Genomic DNA, 22060 nt, shown 5'->3' with positions numbered 1-22060 from the left:
TGGCCCCAATCTGTAACCTTTAAGTGCTTGTCATTAACTATAGCTAAGAAAAGGTAATGATGGTAAAAATTGATGATGTTTGAATACAATTAGCCAGTTTCTTAACAGGAACTGCTAAACCAATATGTACTAGGATATATGAACAATACTTTCATCTCGCATGTCTATTGCTAATGAAACCCGATAGTGGCTGGGCCTGGGGACTTTTTTTGTAATTAGTAAAATAAAGCACGGTCTTTTAGTCAACGCATTTTCATTTCAAAAAGTAGATCTGACAATACCTGATTTTGATTTGCGGTACTTAAGTGGCCTACAGCCTGAAAACGTCTCACACTTTGTAAGTCCAATTATTTAGGTGTACATGTGATTGTAAGTACTCTCTAGAAGGATTCGAGACTAGCAATTACTTTTGAATCAGCATGAAAAAAGCAAAAACAGATCCCACACGTGAAGGTCCTTGTAATGGTCTTAAATTAACCATCATTTCAAAGTCATGTAAATAACACATTAAATTTAAAAAAAAATCTGTTTGGTAGTTTAATTCTGCTTCAGAGTTAACTATTGCCATGTGTACTATTAATAAAACGATCAAAGTTAGTTCACAATGAATTTATATCTTATCACATGACATCAGAAACCTTATTGTTCTTAGAGTTTAAAAACTGTGGACGGACAGGCGAAAAAGGCGGCGCTCGGTAACGAGGTTGTTGGCGGGAACATGGGTGTTGAGTGCCCTCCGTCTGCAAAGATCGTCCGCATTTTCACCAGCAGTACATTCACAGGTATACCCGCCGTTGACAACATGCAACCCTTCGCCAAATACCAACACCCGCTAGACGCTGACCTCCAGCACCTGAAAGTGCACTGTACTGGAGTTGTGCGTCTAGCAGGGATGATAATTTCTAATCCACTGTACATAACATTTCAATTCGTCGTGTACCTCTTTGGCCTACTGTATTTGTGGTTTGTATAGGGGAATGTGTAAGTTAAGTTCTACTTTCATTAAATTATATTTGAAAGAAATACTGGTAGTCCAATGAATCTTTAGTCAATGCTTTTGCTTTATAACAAAAGTAAATCTCAACTTGATAGTAAAATAGGACAACAACTGTAGAGTATTTTGATGTGTTTTTTTTCAAACCTTTATTCTAACTAATCACATTTTTATTGTGTATATATCATTGATACAGATGGTTGTGTAGATTCCAATTTTATAGATGATTGTGTACATTCCAATTTTATAGATCATTGTGTGCTTTTTATTATTATAGATACAAAGCATGAAAGGAATATGCTGATGAAATACGCCTACCCGAAAGTAAAGGAGGTTTGCCGAAAATTGGGATACGAATTTCAGGTAATAAATATAAGATAATGTAAGAGTAAGATTTATTTAACGACGCAATTGTTAGCAAGTAACGTAATGTCTGAAGCACTTTTATAGCGACGAAGATACGGACATATGCACAGTTTTAAATCCTTACATGTATGTGCGATTAATATTCTCGTTCTACTGAGCATCGACAAAGCTCCGTATGGGGCTCGATCCAAGGACCCTCTGATCCAGCGTATTAAGATATTCCCATGAAAAGGGGGCAATAAACATGCACGTGATTGGTCAAACAATAACTTCGTTTAAGAATATACAATTTGAATTATTGCACAGGAATTACATGTAATTTGTCGCAAGCACATTCAAGTTTGTTACTTCACTAATGTAATACACGTTGGACGAAAGCAGTATTTGAAATCTGCGATTGTGACAAAAACAAATTAGCCATTACACGCCTACAAAACGCCAGCTCTACCACTTATCGGTGATGCAAAGACAATGAGCTTAGGACACTTCCGTTGTGCAGCTGTGCCTTTTGTTTATTTGTACACACATAAGTTTGACTTACATTTTATCTAACATATTTATTAAATTTACATATTTCGAAAATGTGGTACCGTGTAAGTGCAATTATACTACAGGTTGACTCCGATTTCGTTTCAATATGTGCGAACTGTAGCACCAGGAGCTTTATCTCCGATTCGGACTCGTGCAATATGATCACAAATTATTAAATCATATTTCTTATATTTGTTTCAGGTGGTTGACATGCGGTGGGGAGTGCGGGACGAGGCGACGGACGACCATATGGGCACCGAGCTGTGTCTCAAGGAGCTCGCCCTCTGCCGGAAACTGTCCACAGGGCCATCGTTTGTAGTACGTACTTGGAACATTGGCAAATATTCAAACACCTTATCGTGTAATATTATAATCTTATAATCATACAGAAGTAATAAAGATATGTTGTAACGTCAACTACGTTGATGCTGCATCTGAGGCATTACTACAGTACAATCATTAACCTTTCCAATATAGCGGAGTTTTAACAAGTGATTTGTTGCAGTCGCTGTTGTCACACAAGTACGGGTACACGGCCTTTCCCCGGGTGATCGAGGCGGGAGAGTTCCAGACGCTCATGGAACACGTCACGGATGCTGACACCAAGACACTCTTCGACAAGTTTGTGATACTAGTATTATTAACCCATTGGAAATGTTCATACATTTAAGCTTTTCTTTTTCTGTTTATTTCCACTCGAGGGTAAGCTCAATTGCAAAACAAAATACGTAAAACGCGTCAACAGGGACGTGGAATTATTTTACACGTACATATGACAGTGCAAAGTTAAGTTTTTGAAATTAATACATTGACATTCAATATACAAATCTACACATATTCTTTGAAAGAAAGAACGTCAAATATATCATATTCAGTTAACTTAATCATATAGCGCTTTCAAAAATAAAAATAATAGTTTTATATATCAGGTGGTACCGGCTCGACGACAACAATGTCCCGGCCTCCTACGTTCTCTCGTCCATCAGCACGAACCTGCCAGACTTCATCAGCACAGACCGCGAAAAACAGAAGGTCGCCAAGCAGCAGGTATAGACACGACGTTGCATTGTCTTTAGGGGTTTCGTTTATTGATCAGTTGATTGGATTTGCTTTACACTATTTCCTCAATTTGAGTATGATTCCAAAATGTGTGCGTTAGACTGGTTAACGGGCAAATACAGAAGCAGTGTGTCTGTAGTAACTACTACATTAGTATATGCTGTTCAACGGGCAAACACGGAAGCAGTATCTCTGTACTTACTACTACATTAGTGTATACTAGTCACCTGGCAAATACGGAAGCAGTGTCTCTGTACTTACTACTACATTAGTATATGCTGGTCAACGGGCAAATACGGAAGCAGTATCTCTGTAGTTACTACTACATTAGTGTATGCTGGTCAACGGGCAAAACTTATATTTAAATACGTGAATAATAGTATCATCATCACGTTAAAAGTTGTGAAAATGACTCATTTGGAAACACGTTAATGGTTCATTTTACGTTGTCAGCGAATGATTCATAATATAACGGGATCAAGATATCCTTGTTTGAGTGTTCACACTATTATATGTAATGTAATAACTTCGGAATGAAACTGAATCTCCCAGAAGAAGGCCAAGATCAAGGACATTTTGACAAATCAATACTAAGCATGTACAAGAAATGAGAAAAAAAAAAACAACCCCTATCACCAGATACACTACAGAAGTCCACTCATTGCAAACTGCGTGTCAATGAACTCTAATAAACTACATGCGATTTCAATTTCTACATATAGGTGACTCTTAGCTCATTATTTGCCGAGTTTAGACATAGGATGGAAAGCTTATCAGTCCTAACAGAACTGTTTCTAAAATATTGCTCATTATACACATGTCAGTGGTGGGAAGAGAGCGGAAAGATGCAGGACTGGCTGGACGCTGCGGCCCGGGCAGCCTTCGACCATGAACGCGCCAGGAAGTTCATCATGTCAGGTAAATGTAACCCATGTCGCAACTGAGCTGAAGTTCATATAGCACGCTCAGTCCGACCTCCGAGTCCCTAAACTTGCGTATGATCATCTTTTAGTTGTCAATTATGTAAGACAATATCATTTCATTCGATAATGTTAATGTTATTGTTTTAGTAACGGAGACGGAAGTGGAAGAGGGGCTCCTAACAGCGACCGGCGACGCGGTCAAGTGCGCCCTCTGGCTCAAGAGGGACATCGACGACATTGAGAACCAGGAGAAAAACTACGCATTGTCCAGATATATGGGTATTTCAGTGGTCAAGAATACATTTTATTCACTGGGTGGAGGTTGGCATTGAGAAAGGTCTATCTGCACATATTTGATAACTTTCAGGAAGTTTTTGCTCTCATTCCTTCACCGGTTTCCTGTTTCTTACAGAGTGCCTGGGTCCTACAGAGAAGGTTGAAAGGGCCCAGCGAATGTTGCGAGAGCTTAAAGAACAGCGAATGCAGAAGGTTCTCTCCCCTGACCAGATACTCAACTACCACGTTACATGGTCCGGGGGTACGTACACCAACGTCATTGCTCATAGACTGCTCTGCCTATTGAACGAAGCTATAAACAATCGCAAACCTATAGTACGCTCAAAAACACTAACACATAGATATACTCTACAGGAATCGACCCGGACGCGAATGCCGCCCACCGGAAATACCTGGATTCGATGTGCGAGGATTTTGTACGCAACATGGTGTCCTTGGTGGAACAGGCAGTGAAGGCTAAGAATATCACGCACGGTGCACTGCCGGAAGAGATCCTGCAGCACGTGCGCATGTGCCAGGCCAAGTGTGAGACTTTCCAGGGCCGTGAGGAAATACTCGAAGTGAGTTAGCTTTCTGTGTAAGCATGTCGTAGGGACACACAGTACGACTTACATGGCACTTTCACCTAAACAGGATGTATGTACATTTAGATAACCACAGAAACTCAATAAAACAACATTAATTATTGTGCCCATCTGGGATACATATACTTTTGGCCTTGTGTTAACAATACAATTACTAGTATGCTAATTGTATAATCCTAGATCTAAGTCATGGAGTGATTGTTTTATAGAAAATCAAGGCGTACGTGACAGACACAGGCAACACGAAGCCACTGGTGCTGCACGGCGCTAGCGGGACCGGAAAAACGTCCATCATGGCCATGGTCGCCAAACAGGCCCGAACCTGGCTCAACAATAATAATGCAGTCGTCATGCTCAGGTAAATGGAATGTGTATCGGTGTAATGGTGGTTTATACCGATACAATATTTAATCACCAGAAGCTTGGTTATATTCTATGGGCTAGCGTATAATGGCACATTGTAGATATGTCTATAACATGTATTTCGTCAATTCGTCAACATACTATTCACAATAAAATCATATGCTGGTTACAAAATAGAGCAATTAAATAACGTACATGAATTATAATTAGTGTACATATACGTGTGTCTATTCAAGTTTATACTTGTGTCTGTCCGTGTGTCTTTACAGGTTCCTAGGTACGACTCGGTTCAGTTCCTCCGTGGTTCCACTCCTCTACTCCTTACTCAGCCAAATTATACGGGTATTCGGGCTGAAATCCATCCAAACCTCTCAGGTACACGCGTACCCATCGTTATACCTTAATATACACGAAAAACCTCGTAGATTTATTCATTCTGCCTGACTGTCAAATATCATACTACAGTACAGACATTTTACTTATGTTTTTAAAGACATTTAAGCAATCTATTTGACCTTTGCTGTTCGGGCGGTATGTACCTGCACAATGGTACAAGGTAAATGGTTCACATGGCAATTTGCGTTATTCATTCTATTTATATCGTGTATTATACTATAAACATTGAGCCTATAAATATATGACATGAAATATTACAGTGTTGCAAGCTGTTCAACCCTACATACTACCTTCAAATAAAAATAATAAAGCAAATTTTTCAAAAAGCCTTGGTTCTCCAGTTATTAAAGCCTCGTACCTTTCTGGAATCTAAAATATTAATTTACGTATGTCCCATCTTACTATAATCTATAATCTACCAGGTATTAGAGCTGCTTAAGATGCGATTCAAACTGACGCTCAAAGCGGCAAAGCCCACCAAGCCTCTGGTGCTCATAATCGACTCCCTGGACCAGCTGGACACCGCCCACGGGGGCCGCCGCCTCGCGTGGCTCCCGGCTGTCTTGCCGCCTCACTGCAAGATCATCGTCTCCACCCTCCCAGACGACAAGTATGAGGCATTTCCCGCATTCAAGGTATGTCTGCCCTCACAACCCTATAATGGGTGCTTTACGCCTATATCTGTGTGACCACTATATGTGGTAGATGATTGATTTCTTCAACAACAAACGGTTTAAGCTGTTCCAATAGAAAACAACACATTGGTAATCGTAACAAGTATTTTAGTTGTGAACATCCATGGACGTCGCCATCACACACTGATTTTTTTTATCGATAAACCTTATAGACTCTGGTACCGGACGAGGGTCAGCATGTTGGGGTGCCGGACTTGGGAGAAGGTGAGGCACGGACCATCGTAACAGCCTTACTGGAGGGTCGGAACCGCCGCCTCACACACGCACAGACGGATATCCTCCTTAATACCTTTAAACAAAACCCGACACCGCTCTTCTTGAAGGTAGGTCAATGATTTTTTGTTTTCATATTGAAGATCAATATGGCGGCAAGCATTAAAAATCGCCACATTCATATAATGTTCGTAGTTTTGTCTTAATATTAACTGCAGTTAAAGAAAGTTAAATGACTTTTTAATTACGCAATATGTACGTGTATCATTTCAGCTGTGTGTGGAGGAGGCAATATTGTGGCGGTCGTTTGACGCCGGGGAGCGGACGGTGCTTGAGACCACGGTCCGGGCGGCCGTCACTAGCCTATTTACACGTCTGGAGAAGATGCACGGGAAAATGTTGACCAGCAGGGCGCTCGGATATCTCACACTCGGTACGTTCCCAACTAAATGAATAAGGTCATTTTAGGTTAATTATCATTTGTGTGTTTTAACGTCTGAGTACAGAATAATTTATATGAAAATAGAAGGGTCGGGACCTAACTTCGACCTCAACAAATCGACAGGTCTCGAACGATCGCCTGCTCGAACAATCGCAGATTTACTTTATAACTGAAAAACTAAAATACAATATGGTTTGAAATAAAACAACCTCTCAGTAAGCACGTGTCATGCGAAGGTAGAATAAGGCCTCTCATAGCGCATGCCATATAAAGGTAGAATGAAGCCCTCTCATAGCGCATGCCATGTAAAGGTAGAATGAAGCCCTCTCATAGCGCATGCCATGTAAAGGGAGAATGAAGCCCTCTCATAGCGCATGCCATGTAAAGGTAGAATGAAGCCCTCTCATAGCGCATGCCATGTAAAGGTAGAATGAAGCCCTCTCAATGGCATGTCATGTAAAGGTAGAATGAAGCGCTCTCATAGCGCATGCCATGTAAAGGTAGAATGAAGCCCTCTCATAGCGCATGCCCTGTAAAGGTAGAATATCACCCTCTTATAGCGCATGCCCTGTAAAGGTAGAATATCACCCTCTTATAGCGCATGCCATGTAAAGGTAGAATATCACCGCTCTGAATATCACACTCTTATAGCGCATGTCATGTAAAGGTAGAATATCACCCTCTCATAGCTCATGCCATGTAAAGGTAGAATATCACCCTCTCATAGCGCATGCCATGTAAAGGTAGAATATCACCCTCTTATAGCGCATGTCATGTAAAGGTCAAATATCACCTTCTTAAAGCGCATGCCATGTAAAGGTAATATGAAGCCCTCTTATAGCGCATGCCATGTAAAGGTAGAATTACACCCTCTCATAGCGCATGCCATGTAAAGGTAGAATATCACCCTCTTATAGCGCATGCCATGTAAAGGTAAAATATCACCCTCTTAAAGCGCATGCCATGTAAAGGTAATATGAAGCCCTCTTATAGCGCATTCCATGTAAAGGTAGAATGAAGCCCTCTCATAGCGCATGCCTTGTAAAGGTAGAATATCACCCTCTTATAGCGCATGCCATGTAACGGTAAAATATCACCCTCTTAAAGCGCATGCCATGTAAAGGTAATGTGAAGCCCTCTTATAGCGCATGCCATGTAAAGGTAGAATGAAGCCCTCTCATAGCGCATGCCATGTGAAGGTAGAATATTACCCTCCTATAGCGCATGCCATGTGAAGGTAGAATATAGCCATCCTATGGCGCATGCCATGTAAAGGTAGAATGAAGCCCTCTCATAGCCCATGCCATGTAAAGGTAGGATGAAGCCCTCTCATAGCGCATGCCATGTGAAGGTAGAATATTACCCTCTTATAGCGCATGTCATGTGAAAGTAGAATATTACCCTCCTATAGCGCATGCCATGTGAAGGTAGAATATAGCCCTCCTATGGCGCATGCCATGTGAAGGTAGAATATAGCCCTCTTATAGCGCACCCATATAAAGGTAGAATATCGCCCTCTTATAGCGCATGCCATATAAACGTAGAATATCGCCCTCTTGTAGCGCATGCCATATAAAGGTAGAATATAGCCCTCTTATAGCGCATGCCATATTAAGGTAGAATGAAGCCCTCTTATATTGCATGGTAGAATATCGCCCTCTTATACCGCATGCCATGTGAAGGCAGAATATCGCCCTCCTATAGTGCATGCCATGTTAAGGTAGAGTATAGCCCTCCTATAGCGCATGCCATGTTAAGGTAGAATGTAGCCGTCCTATAACGCATGCCATGTTAAGTTAGAATATCGCCCTCTTATAGCGCATGCCATGTGAAGGTAGAATATTACCCTCCTATAGCGCATGCCATGTGAAGGTAGAATATTACCCTCCTATAGCGCATGCCATATAAAGGTAGAATAAACCCCTCTCATAGCGCATGCGATGTTAAGGTAGAATATAGCCCTCCTATAGTGCATGCCATGTTAAGATAGAATATAGCCTTACTATATAGCATGCCATGTTAAGGTAGAATAAACCCCTCTTATAGCGCATGCCATGTGAAGGTAGAATATTACCCTCCTATAGCGCATGCCATGTGAAGGTAGAATATCGCCCTCTTATATCGCATGCCATGTGAAGGTATAATATCGCCCTCTTATAGCGCATGCCATGTGAAGGTAGAATATCACCATTTTATATCACATACCCTGCAAAAGTAAAATATCACCCTCTTATCTTCAGCGCGTAATGGAATAACGGAATCTGAGTTGGAGGACGTGTTATCTTGTGACGATGACGTGCTAAATGACGTATACATGTATTGGACCCCGCCCATGCGGAGACTGCCGCCACTTCTCCTCGTCCGGGTGCGGACGGATATAGACCAGTACATCGGTAAAGCAAATTTGTACCTTAATTACCATCTAGAATTTTTTTAAAGATAAATTTGATGATGATGATGATGATGATGATGATGATGATGATGATGATGATGATGATGATGATTTGTCCTTTTCAGCTGAGCGGGGAGCGGACGGGTCGCGCGTGTTGTGCTGGTACCACCGCCAGTTTATCGAAGCGGCCACGGACCGCTACTGTAGCGACCCGGAACAGACCAAGGTCATGCACGCCAACCTCGCGGACTTCTTTAATGGAACCTGGGCAAACGGTATTTGAACACAATATTCCCACATTTAAAAGTATAGTGAAACATCTTTCAAATTGGTAAAAAGAATATGTGAAGTATGGTTTCTTATTAAGCATATACCCATATCCTTACATGATAACAACGTTCTTCATTATAAGACGTTAATGGTGCAAACAGCGACCAAACATCCTCAATTGCATCATTCTTTTTTATACATGTTTATAATGAATAGCAATACACAGTTGAATAACACCAGCAGGGTCTTTATAGTTATAAGACAATGCTTGAAATTATGTTTTTCCACCAGGCCGGAAGAAGGCCTACACGAATGCTAGTGGACAGCACCTGGAGGAGGACCGGATGGTGAGCGATCAGCCCCTGCGTTTCGGGGAGAAAGGGGAGTTCAACCTGCGGACGCTCAACAACCTCCCCTACCACCGGATGTGGGCGGGGCAGCTCCAGCTCCTCAAGGACGAGTGTCTCGCAAACATCAAGTTCGCCGTCACCAAGCTGCAGGCACAGCCAGTAGAGTGAGTTATAATGGATGTTATGGATTCTTAAATCTCAAATCAAACTTAACAGAACCATAAATTATATCATACTCAAAATACATTTTGAACGAGCAAGTGTTTTGATTCAGTGTTAAAACAACCCGGAAGATATGAAAGTCAACATAATAAATACTGCGAAAACCTAAATGATTAACTATTTCAGTTCCATTAAATTCAGTCACACTTACTAATGCAAACATTGTTGTCAGATATAAAAGGAAAACTGTCCGTTTGTTTGTAAGCGCGAAATTTCATTCTTATCAGCCATTCTTGTCTCCATCCAGGAACTTCCTGGACGATTACATTGCGGCTACATCGCGATTCCCTGATGACGAGCTGTTACAGGAAGTGCTCCAAGCACTGCTGCTCTCCCGCAAGGGGATGCAGACGGACCAAGTCCAGTTCGTCCCACAGCTACTAGGGCGACTCGCTGACTCGCCGGTATGCATGATATTTACAAAGACAAATACTGAAACCAAAGCTTGTGTATACAATGTGTGTATTATAATAGATATGTTATTAGTTTTTTATCCTGCCGAGTCCGCTGCGAATGTGGGATTAAACACCTGAGAGGATGATTCCGACTTAATGTTTTATTTCTCTACCTAAACCCACTTCCCTTTGTTTGATAAAGCAAAGATCAATGCAAATCACCTTGTAACCTCGGTCTCATCATCTTCATGTCAAAGGCCGTGTCGGAGTTCAAGGCGCGTCTGCGGGCGTATGATGAGCAGCCATGGTTAGAGCCGCACCTGGACATTCTGGAGCGCCCAGGCGGTCAGCTAATTCACTGCTTTAGTGCTCATGGTAGCGATGTCGATATGATTGACATGTCCGCGGATGGAATGTACGTCGTCACAGGTATGCCATTTCGCGGTGACTGATAGCCGGTTGAAATTTGTTTGGTCGTGAGCACTTATGTTGCTGTTTAAAACCTTTACTATCGCAGTGAATTCGTTTGACGTTGACATTCTGCATAGGGTATCAACAATACGTGAAATAGTTGAATGTATTTTTTTCATCGAATGCAGCTCAAATCGATAAACTTAACAATATATTCATTTACTTTCCCCGCACTCTTTTCAGTGTGTCAATCTGAAAAGCGTGTAAAGATATGGGACATGATGTCGGACCCACCACGCCTTCTACGGGAGGTGACGGGAAAAGCCCAGTGCACGGCTGCCTACTTCTGCCAGGGGGACACATGCGTCGTAGCCGAGGCCGGCAGCACCATACACGTGGAGGAAGTCAAAACGGGTATGGTTGACAGAAACCAAAAGAATTTAGGGCGTTGATATGGACATGTTAACAGTTTTTGATCTCTTTATAATGTTATGTTGAAAAATTGCAAATGTACGTGCGTAGAAGTATGTAATTTATTATAAACATGTACTTAAGTTTTAATGTTGTTTTTTTGAAAGACGAAATGACGTCAGCACAATTTATGATATACCATATTACTGTCATTCTCGGCTCTTTTTGCGTAGAATTCCATTAAATAAGACGAAACGTAACTCGAGACGTAACTGATTGCAAGCATGGTGATATTGCTTATATAGGAACAACACAAATGCTGACTGTTATGCTTCAAAGCGGTGAAGTTGACCTTCATTTTTTCAGGCAAACTATGTGCCAAATTCCCCTACCCTGGGGGCAACACGTCCAAGACATTCTGTGTTGCGGGACCAAATAAGGGGCTGGTGGTGACCTTCAACCGGAATCAATGTCTCGTCAACGACATAGAGACACAGACGTGTACACACACACTCGACTCCCAGCTTACATTCGGCTCCGTGAGCTACCCTGTTGGTAAGTTCAGTATCCCAGCAGTATAGATGGATGAAACACACTACGGTATAAAATTGTTACCATTTGTTATAAGTATATTTCATGCTTTTAAACATGTGACAGTTGAGACCAGTGTGAGATCGAGAACTGATGAACTAGTTTAAACCCTCAGTGAACTCTTGTTTCATTTACAGTTTCAATGCGGTCATTTTGTGTTGCCTGGTGTGTATAAGTTTTGGCTACTGGATTGACGCTCCTTTTTCAGCCAGCAACACAGCTCTAGCGGTGTGCGATGCGAACCAATATTTCATAACCGTCCTTGACCATAAGACGTTCCAATTTATTCCACCATTCCGTGGTTTTGAGAAGATCCCCACAGATGACGGTGATTTCGATGAGCACGAGGTCGAGGCTATCTCCATACACCCGGACGAGACCCACCTCATGTATACAACATTGTTCACCAGCGAGATCGTCTTCGCAGATTTCCATGGCAACCGACTACGCTCCATTCCACGTATAGTTGTTTTTGATTTTCGCTTTATACCAAACTGTAATAAGCCAACTTTGAGCTCGCACGAACTATATTTGACAAATATACTGGTACGCCAGAAATCCGACCTCGTTTTAACGAGATACGTTAGCCGCCCAAACGGGAAAGAGAAACTTAGATGTTATAAACATGCAAATTGGCTTGATTCTCAGAAATCAATTGTTATTATTGACCATTAATGTGTTGTGACCATGCTCGAAGCCACTGTTCATTATTCCTTCCACAAAATACGTACCTGAAACTGGTAATGCTTGCTACCAGTACCAGGTACGTATTTTTCTATTGCATAATTAATACTAATGTTGTCGATGGAATAATGAACAATGACTTCGAGAATGGGCACAACTCATGAATGGTCAATTATAACAACAAATTTCCAAAAATCACTGTGGTTATATCGAGATACTTTGGGATAACCAGTTATCAATATTCACACATTTGTGTATCGGATATAGACCTCTCTCGACCACATCATCCTCACTTATTATCTTTAATACGGCTGAAAGTCAAAAGCAATGTCTGTAAACCTTGACCTTTTTTAAATTCATGTTGGATCTCCTTATATGTCCTTATATTGTATGAGTTTGACGTGGTGACAGACGTGGTTCCTATTGCAGCAAACGAACAACTGTCATTCAATCACTTGGGCTTTGACGGAGATGGGAAACATTTCTGGGTCACAAACAACAATTTTGTGATTTTCTACGACACAGCATCATTACTGGTGAGCATATACCGAATTAAGAGATATCAACATATATGTTACATCAAAGAAGGCACCTCATAACTTAAGAATAGTTCGTAGGAAATGTGAACATAACTAATATCAGGGGCGGTTTAAGGAGTTCGAGTTAGAGGGGGCGCAGTTTGGAGAGGCAACAAAGAACGAACGCTCGCTTCCCAAAGAATACGAACAATCCATGGTTTTCAATGGGTTAATTGGGACTTTAAGTCGTCCCCAAGGAATATTGAGACATTGAGTCTGAAATATTGCATTTTAGTCCATCATTGTCATATTGTACCTCGGATATTGACATAAAAAAGTGAACCTTAACAATTTTAGAGGGTGCGCGCGCCGGGTGCACCTCGTCTAAATCCGCTAATGATTATCAGAAGAGAAGAGAACAGTACTGAGAATATTAGATTATTTTTAACTTGAACATGTAAAGTTCATCGTTATGCCATTAACATAATCACTTAGCATGATAATGACAGTTGTATGCGACAGTGCAATTAACATATCGAACTTTTCAACTGACATAAAATACATTTAATCAGTTATAAACTGAAGAATACTTTTTTACGCGTAGTCGTAAACCGACTTCAGCCTTACGGAAAGAGCTCGTGTTATTACATTGAGCCATAAGCAATATTTTTCCTATCCAGTTGTGGATACATTCGAAAGGGTTTTCCTTACCATTATATGTCAAATAAAAAAACATCTTGTGTCAATTCAAGTCTTTTGATGATGCAATTCTTGGGCATCGCTCCACCAATTTCCGTCAAGTTTAAGTTTTGGCCAAGGATTGCAGCATTAAAATACAAGCAATAGACATATTTTCGTATTTTTTTTCTGTCGCAATAGTTATTTAGAATTTAAGTTGTACATCGGTTGTGACCCGCGGTGACCCATGTGAGAACACCTTTGAAGTCACGTGATTCCTCACCCTGTTTTCTGTGGGCCGAATATGTTAAGAGCCTTATTGAAGTAAACGTTCGTCCATGCAGGAGATTGACCGGCTCGAGCATAAGAGCGACATAATTGGTGTGCGGACGACCGACTCACTGAACGTGGTCACCATCTCGGAGGACAGCAACCTGCGCGTGTGGGACCGCCGCCGACAGAAAGTCACCTCCACCACGTGTGTAGAGCCGTTCACACCAATCAAGAAATACAGGTTCAAAACTTCCCATTACTAATTAATCAAACTATTCTTTTTCATGTTCGACTGTAATTGAGTATAATTTTAATTTATATTATTATATTATTTACGTTTCCCTAACACATTGTTTAGAGGAAACGTTTAAATTGTATTACTAGTCCATCTGCCATGGATTTAGGATGTCGTTAACATGCATATATACCTGCTTCTGAGTCTTCACAACCTTGACAGAACCTCGTGATAGCATCACGCTCTATTATAATATATATGTTATATTATATTTGAATTGAAATGAGTGCGTGCCATGACACCATAAACAAAGTTGTATGCTCAATTTGAGGACAAGCACTTTTATTTCGCCTTTCTGATCTCTTGCAATGAATTTCAGAACAATTTAGTCTAAAAGGTATGTAAGAAAGAGTATATATATCATGTGTTTTACTCATTCGTGACTTAAGCGTCCTGCAAGCCTAGTTTCAGGCTTCCGCAAGTGCGCTCGGTAATTCTTATCCTGACCGGAAACTCGTAAATGGTACATGCTAACATGTTATTTGAATGCAGTTCAAAGACAACATAGCTAACACGTGTGTTGTGTTTTGTAGTACCCCTGTTGCCCTGCCGTACCATGGCTACATATTTGTACACGGGACCGCAAGTGGAAGCAGTAACGATGACGTCATCCTAGGCGTGTATGACGTTGGACAGATGAAATACGTGAAACTCAGAACGTTTGTACGTTTCTTCTTGTGTTTTTGTTGAATGAACACGTATAATTATTATTGTTATTACTTACATGCCTTGTTTTGCAACTTCACATCATCTGACATATACATACTTTCTATTTCAAGTTTAACCTTAAAATGATAAGATGGATTTCATGATCATGTGATTTAATCTGTAAAAATGGAGCGAGAGAAAAAAGAGAGTTTTATTCAATTGTGATATTTTAAGAGCAGGCGATGGTGAAAGAACATAAATTTGCTGATTATTATGGTGATATGATTTCAAAAAGAAATTCCATATTAACTAAGTTTGTTTGTCTTTTACGTGACATGCGAATATCCGTGATCGCGGGTTGTAAAACTATATTGCAATGATTCACGCATGCACTGGCTTAGAAGAAACTGCCCTGAGCAATGCAAAGTCGTCATACTAATTTATGTTATGGTAAAAACACAGATACACACCTTTACATTAATTCTCTCCTATTTAAATCAAACTAGCGTGAATGTCACAACACGTAGAAACTTCTACTTTATTTTTATATTAGTAATACTTTATATCTTGTCAAATTATCAAGAAATGAATTTCGTGTGACCGTGGAATTTAATCTTTTTTTTTTCTTTTAATACAAACATGTATTCTAAGCACTGTTTATAAAAAAAAAAATAAACATTTATAATCATATTATGAATGCCGTGTTGGAAAAAAGAATAAAACTCATATAAAAGTTACCTTCATTACATTTTGTCCAGGTCGGTTTGGATGGAATACGCAAGTTTTACCCATTGGATGATCGGCGCCTCATTCTGGGTTACAACCGGAAACTGCACGTCCTTGATCTTGATACAATGACATTTCCCGTGACCTTGCAAGGCATCCATGACAGTAACAACAGTGTGTTTGCGTCTGGGAAGAACAGTAAGGTCCTTCAATAAAAGTTGCACGGAATTACAATATCTTATATATATTTTCAAAATTAAATGATGAAGCAAACTATGTTTAATAACTTTTTATTCAAACTTTTGAGTAGAACAGACTATGAATTCTACAATTTTAAATGGCATTGTACATGCAGCATTTACAGCCATTTATCATTCATGTTTGACTGGTACACTACAGGGTTATTGTGTTGCACGCGAGGAGGACATCATTTGAAGGCGTACACATTGGACAGTGGGAAAGTTGACTTCATCATCAAAACCACGGAGAAGAAGGTGGCACAGGAATTAAAGGTTTTTAGTTCATACATTTTTATTGAAATGTATTTGTAGAGAAAATGTGAAAAAAGTTGAGATACATAGGCTTTACATAAGCCTCCAGCCATTTTGATTATTAGTTCAACTTATCATTGTACAGTCAATGAGAACACTGCGTTTACACAACTGAACTCTAATCTTTATAAACCAATTGGTTCAATTTAAATATAAATCGTGGCATTAATTATTTAAGACTGTATTTTATTGGATTATAGTTGTAATGGCAAACTGTAGATACCCAACTTTTGTTGAAACGGCGGCAAAGGGTCCAGGTGAAAGCCTTCAACCAGTTTGTAAGTAATATGAAATATTAGGGTAAGTCCTAACTGCCTGTGTTTGTCTAGGTGAATGAGCCAGGGACAGTGGCCGCCATCTCCTACGATGAGGGGCCCATCCTGGTATTTGATCTGGTCAATAGGGCTGTAATATGTACCATAGGTACTGGTACGTACACTTTTCATTTACATACAACTTAACATACCAAACAGTTATACAATTTTCCTTTAAGTATACAGAAATGGTCGGGCTACTAGCTGTGCTACATGCTGTGTTTACATACTGGCTACTAGCTGTGCTATATGCTGTGTCTACATACTGGCTACTAGCTGTGCTATATGCTGTGGCTACATACTGGCTACTGGCTGTGCTATATGCTGTGGCTGCATACTGGCTACTTGCTGTGCTATATGCTGTGTCTACATAGTGACTACTGGCTGTGCTATATGCTGTGGCTACATACTGGCTACTGACTGTACACAAGTTCTTGAACAATTCAACAGTTGCCTGAACACAATATGTTTACCGATACTTTCGATATTTTATGAATAGTAACAATAAATACCCTACGTCTAAGGGCAGTTAACTAGATATACGTATAAACATATTCGTATATGCACACAATTCATGTTTTATATAATTTTCAAACTCTTCCGACCTATTTACACCAGAGAAGTACGGGGAGTATTTCGGGACGTACCTGTGGCTGGACGATGCTGGAAGCAGGCTGTTCTTCAGTGCCGACATGGCGATAGACCAGGCCATCAAGGAAGACGTAGAACATCTCATTGCCTGGGATGTGAAGGAAAGTAGGTCTTACAGTAATTTTATAATGAGATGGAAGTGAGATAAAAGAGATAGAGCTCAATATTTTGAAATCATATTTCAACCTGTGCCTTATGAGGATCACCACTAAAGCTCTGTATACATAATATTCTATACTTTATATTTATATGTATTTATTTCAACTTTCCAATGAAATAGATTAGCAGCTTCTGTTTGACAACATCAAAGTGTTTAGAACAAACTAACTCGCATAAGATGTTATGCCATGCCATGCTATGTATACGTGTTATTTATAACAATTGATATATTTCCACGATTTGAATTATGTATACAAAGAGTCATGCTCATAATATATTACCCCGTCAGATCGCGAGTTGTTCCGAATGTTTGACTTAGAAGGCCAACGTCGGCACCAGCTCAAGAAGAATGACGAAACTACGGCAATAGAGGACGTATTCCCATTGGACAAGAGCCGCATCATCACGCCATGCTATGACAACGTGTGTCGCATATACGATATACAGACAGGTGAAGCCCATCTTTCTGAATAGTATTCAAATAAGAACAAGCAGAATTCATACACAAAGAATGTATTGAAACACACAGATAACATACACCGTGTATTGGTCTAAAGTCAGTACTTTTTATGTAATTTTAGTATAAGTTAAAAAGACCTTATAAGCTTTCTCTTGTAATGTCTTAATTACAAATCAAAAGGAAGCTTTTAGGAAACATGTTTGATTTAATATAATATAAATAATGATATTCCGTAGAAACGTGTGCTTTACATTCTATAGTAGAAACTATTGTTTAAATGTAGAATACATTGAAACTAAAATGACCATTATCATGTAAACTATCCGTATTTTGTATTGATGCGATCTTTTAAACGTAGTTAATTGATGAATATGAATCACCATTGTCCCTAGGGAAGCTGCTTTCCCGGCTGGAGGGCCACAGGACGTCGGTGAAGATGGCGCTGTGTCCGCGCGCCCCCTATATTGTCACGTACGGCTGTTTCTCGGAGGAGGATTGCCTCATGCTGTGGGACAAGGTCACGTATGCTCGGGTCGCGACCTACAGCCTGGATAGCGAGGTAACCCTGAAAAAAACATATTGATGATATTTTCAACCACTAAAATATGCGTATTCGATTTCACTGTTATCACAATTATAAGATGATTATGAACCACGCTTAGTTGCGTTTCCTGGATAAAAAAACAGACTGTTTTCACAAAATGTACGGATTTTATCCTCTCTTTTAATTCGACAATTCTTCAATAGTCACTTTTCACAAATATATGTTATGGCTTTATAGCTGACATTATTTTCTAAGCATAGGGTTTTACAAATGTTGAAGCATAAGTTTAAATAATTTGAAACACTTGTCAGATACTACGAGGTGAATAATTCTGAATATGAAGTCCTTATGTCTTTATAAATGTTGAATGGTCGCGTGAACGTGTCCCAAAGCTCAGTAGTAGAGCACTCGCTTCGGTGCAGAAGTTGGCGGGTTCGAACCCCGACCGCGACAAAACCATAAGACGTTAACATTTGGCACCAGTAGCTCCTTTGCCTAGCGATCGGCATTAAAAAAGGTTATAACTGATACAATGATGTACTCAGTCTGGTTAAACCTAGGCAAGTTGTATTCCGTGTATCGAGCACGTGAAGGAACCAAGCGGTCTCTTCGCAAATAGCTAGGGTATCGCACCACGATCTCGTCTATCTCACTATGTCCTTCAAGTCTACCTATATCTGGATTTGATTGGGAAGTACAATCACTTCGGACAAATGTCACACATACAAATCTATTTTTATTCGTCATTGCGTCACGGCGGGGTCACGTCAAAATTAATTCAGTCAATAGCGCGGAAGACCTTGATAAACTCAAATAAACGAAACAAATCAACATCCCCCCCCCCCCCCCCCCCCCCTGATCCCGAACCTCTTCTGCGAGAGGGGTGCAACACGTTTCCCCTAGCCCCTTACTGCTTCTGTATGAGGGGGACAACACGAGAGCTGTTATTTTGTATATGAGTTATGACACTTAGTAAGACCTAATTCAGGCTACCCTCCTCGAAATATTAGATTCTACGGGCTTCGGATAATAGTCATTGGTAAATGTCTAAATATAACTTGTACGTAGAGGAAAAAAGAAATGAGTGGTATCAACAAATGAAAAAAATGGAATATGATATTTTGGTTGTAGATGTAAGCGCATAATATAATTTATGTTATTTTCCTTTCCAGATGGACAAGGCGTACTGGAGCGATGACGGGTCGTATTTCTACATGACGAGTAACGGTATACGGGACGGACGAGCGGAGGCGGGGGTGGTGCGATGGACTGTGAATTACGGGGACGCCCACATGGCTGGAAGGGTACCGGAGGCCGCGCCGCCAATATACAATGAAAGAGGTGAGAAGCACACATTTGGTGACTATATGATCACAATATGCACAATGGTAAGATATCATATGATGATGTTATTTTTGTCATTGTTATGTCATCGGATGGGAGATACTGTCGAGCAGCTCAACAATTAGATTTGGTCAATTTTGTTTGCGTGAGAACAATTACCCAAACAGCTGTTGTGGGAATAAATACAAATGCAATATCCTCAAGTGTGTATTATGACTAGACTAGTAATTACGAAATGGAAAGTTACTATGTTGTATGTTTTTTTAAAACTATATCCAGAGAACTTCTTATGGTTACAACTGCTTATGGCATCGAAAAACTTTTATTGTTAAGAATAAATACGCATGATATATAACGGTACGCTATTAGTTGTTTTGCGAAATTTTAGTAGAGAAGCGAAGTTCGTCATGCATGTCTACTGTTCTGTTTCTTCCTTGTGCAGTGGAGTTTCCTCCTATTAACTTTACCGGCTCGCCGAAAGTGACGAAAGACTACACTCCCGAGGCCGACGACCCCGACACTGACGAAGAGATCTTTAGTGACTCTGATGAGGATAATGATGACGACGATGATGAAAATGATGATGACGAGGAGGGGGCAGTGAACTGAAAATCAATTGACTTAAGACTGCTTTTTTAATACCACATTTAAGTCATAGGAAAATAGAATCAAGTGGCTAGAAATAACATATTAAGAGTTTATTTTCGTGGATATCAATAACTGATAATCATTTTCATAACATACTGGTGACATTGCAAGTTGACCGAACTTGTAAGGTGTGTCCAGCATTTTTGTATATCTGGCAACATGTTTATCAAGTTGCAATTGCTCGTCTTGGGGCACAGCAACGACGTCGACAACTTCAACAGAACTTCCCTGATTACCTTGTATATATTATTGTTTTCTTTCTTTTTGATAAACAGACCCGCTGAAATGTTTTCACATGCTAAACCTTGTTTCCAGGTTAATATAACGATCGTTAATTTTTCTGAATAACACACGTGTAGTCTAATAATATCACTCCGGTGTGTTTGTAAACAGTTTAACTGGAAATAATTGCTTATTGGTAATATTTCAGGTAATCATACTTTATTTTCTCATATTTTAAGATAAAGAGTTGTTCGATTAAAGAAGTTCATTTTCCATAAAACTCACCAGTTGCACACGTGATATTTTCTCTTTGATTTTATGAAATTCATTCTTCAAACATTCATCACTTTCTGTTTTTAAAACTGAAATGACGCCATGAACATGTTACAAAATGAATTTATAGTGTTTATGCTGTGACTATTACTGGATACCATCTAAATATTCAAGTTTCTTTGAAATGAAATGGTACTACATTTTTGAAATGCATGTAGCGTGGGAAATGACATTGCTTTGTGAGTGTGGGGTATTCGGCTGCTCATGAGATCATGAGCTCAGATAGAACAGGTAGGTCTGTTTGGTTATGTGATAAAAGAATCTGACATTTGTCGCCAAATTATACACAATTATATTCAATTAGTTTACTTACAAATTCCCAGAACTCGTTGAGTAAAGGTGTGTTCTATATGGCGATTCTTGAGATATCATACATGTATAAAGCGGGTATATTCAATGATTGACATAAAAATGACTTTTCCGCTAGTACCTTGTGGAAAGAGATGAGGTTATTATTAGGGTCAATGTTTAGGGTCGTCTCTATTTTTTTTCTTTTTGTTCACTTACGCAACATACACTTGTTTTTCGAATATTTTGTCAACATTATTTCAATGTCATTTATTTAAATCTTCAGTTGTTATAGGCTGGCTGTCCACACTTCAAACGTGTGCAGTTTTCAAAGCCACCGTCATTTTTAGTTGGAAATGTTATCATTTTCTTAATGCTCACATATGTCAACAACTTATTTTAAAAGACCGTATAATTTATTCGTTTGAATACCATAAAATGCTCATATTTATATATATATTTTGAACATAAACTTTAAGACTTGGATATGTTTTCGGTTTTTATAGTATTGTTATCATATAGAAGATTGAAACTGTGATATTATTTGTTAATATAATTTATATTTAGATTATTCCGCAGATTGTTAATAAACCCAACAACTACACAAACACTGAATGTTATCTTTGCAAAGTCGCACCCAAGACCTAAACCCTGGCTGAAATGTGAAGGTAAATTAGGTTATAGAGTCGGTCACCACTGTTGTATACGGTCGCCGCTATTGTTTACGGTCGCCGCTATTTCCGCTGTTGTGTAAGGTCGTCTTTATTGTTTTACGGTCGCCGCTGTTGCCGGTATTGTACACGGGCGCCTTAGCGGCAT

General features: G+C 39.8%; 1 protein-coding gene across 2 annotated transcripts in view; it reads left to right on the top strand.

Annotated features, from left to right (window-relative positions):
* LOC128210279 (NACHT domain- and WD repeat-containing protein 1-like) overlaps nt 1-21832 on the top strand; it is a 28475-nt gene extending 6643 nt beyond the window's left edge. For both annotated transcript variants that reach the window (XM_052914514.1, XM_052914515.1), the window contains exons 5-37: nt 653-782; nt 1272-1357; nt 2093-2209; nt 2397-2512; nt 2821-2938; nt 3775-3868; nt 4021-4152; nt 4286-4411; nt 4525-4730; nt 4964-5112; nt 5387-5492; nt 5936-6148; nt 6361-6531; nt 6695-6854; nt 9104-9256; nt 9381-9530; nt 9817-10039; nt 10345-10501; nt 10750-10921; nt 11147-11317; nt 11681-11869; nt 12114-12365; nt 13019-13125; nt 14130-14299; nt 14887-15016; nt 15760-15925; nt 16127-16239; nt 16608-16707; nt 17211-17348; nt 17692-17853; nt 18255-18421; nt 19579-19747; nt 20193-21832. In XM_052914514.1, coding sequence (XP_052770474.1) covers nt 653-782; nt 1272-1357; nt 2093-2209; nt 2397-2512; nt 2821-2938; nt 3775-3868; nt 4021-4152; nt 4286-4411; nt 4525-4730; nt 4964-5112; nt 5387-5492; nt 5936-6148; nt 6361-6531; nt 6695-6854; nt 9104-9256; nt 9381-9530; nt 9817-10039; nt 10345-10501; nt 10750-10921; nt 11147-11317; nt 11681-11869; nt 12114-12365; nt 13019-13125; nt 14130-14299; nt 14887-15016; nt 15760-15925; nt 16127-16239; nt 16608-16707; nt 17211-17348; nt 17692-17853; nt 18255-18421; nt 19579-19747; nt 20193-20359 — 4980 coding nt within the window. In that variant the 3' untranslated portion in view covers nt 20360-21832. The remainder of the gene's footprint in view (nt 1-652; nt 783-1271; nt 1358-2092; nt 2210-2396; nt 2513-2820; nt 2939-3774; nt 3869-4020; nt 4153-4285; nt 4412-4524; nt 4731-4963; nt 5113-5386; nt 5493-5935; nt 6149-6360; nt 6532-6694; nt 6855-9103; nt 9257-9380; nt 9531-9816; nt 10040-10344; nt 10502-10749; nt 10922-11146; nt 11318-11680; nt 11870-12113; nt 12366-13018; nt 13126-14129; nt 14300-14886; nt 15017-15759; nt 15926-16126; nt 16240-16607; nt 16708-17210; nt 17349-17691; nt 17854-18254; nt 18422-19578; nt 19748-20192) is intronic.
* Nucleotides 21833-22060: the final 228 nt, after the last annotated feature.

Source organism: Mya arenaria, chromosome 12 (assembly GCF_026914265.1).
Source record: "Mya arenaria isolate MELC-2E11 chromosome 12, ASM2691426v1".
Lineage (NCBI taxonomy): Eukaryota > Metazoa > Mollusca > Bivalvia > Myida > Myidae > Mya > Mya arenaria.
Note: the sequence above shows the minus strand (reverse complement) of the source record. Positions and strands in the feature narration are given on the sequence as shown.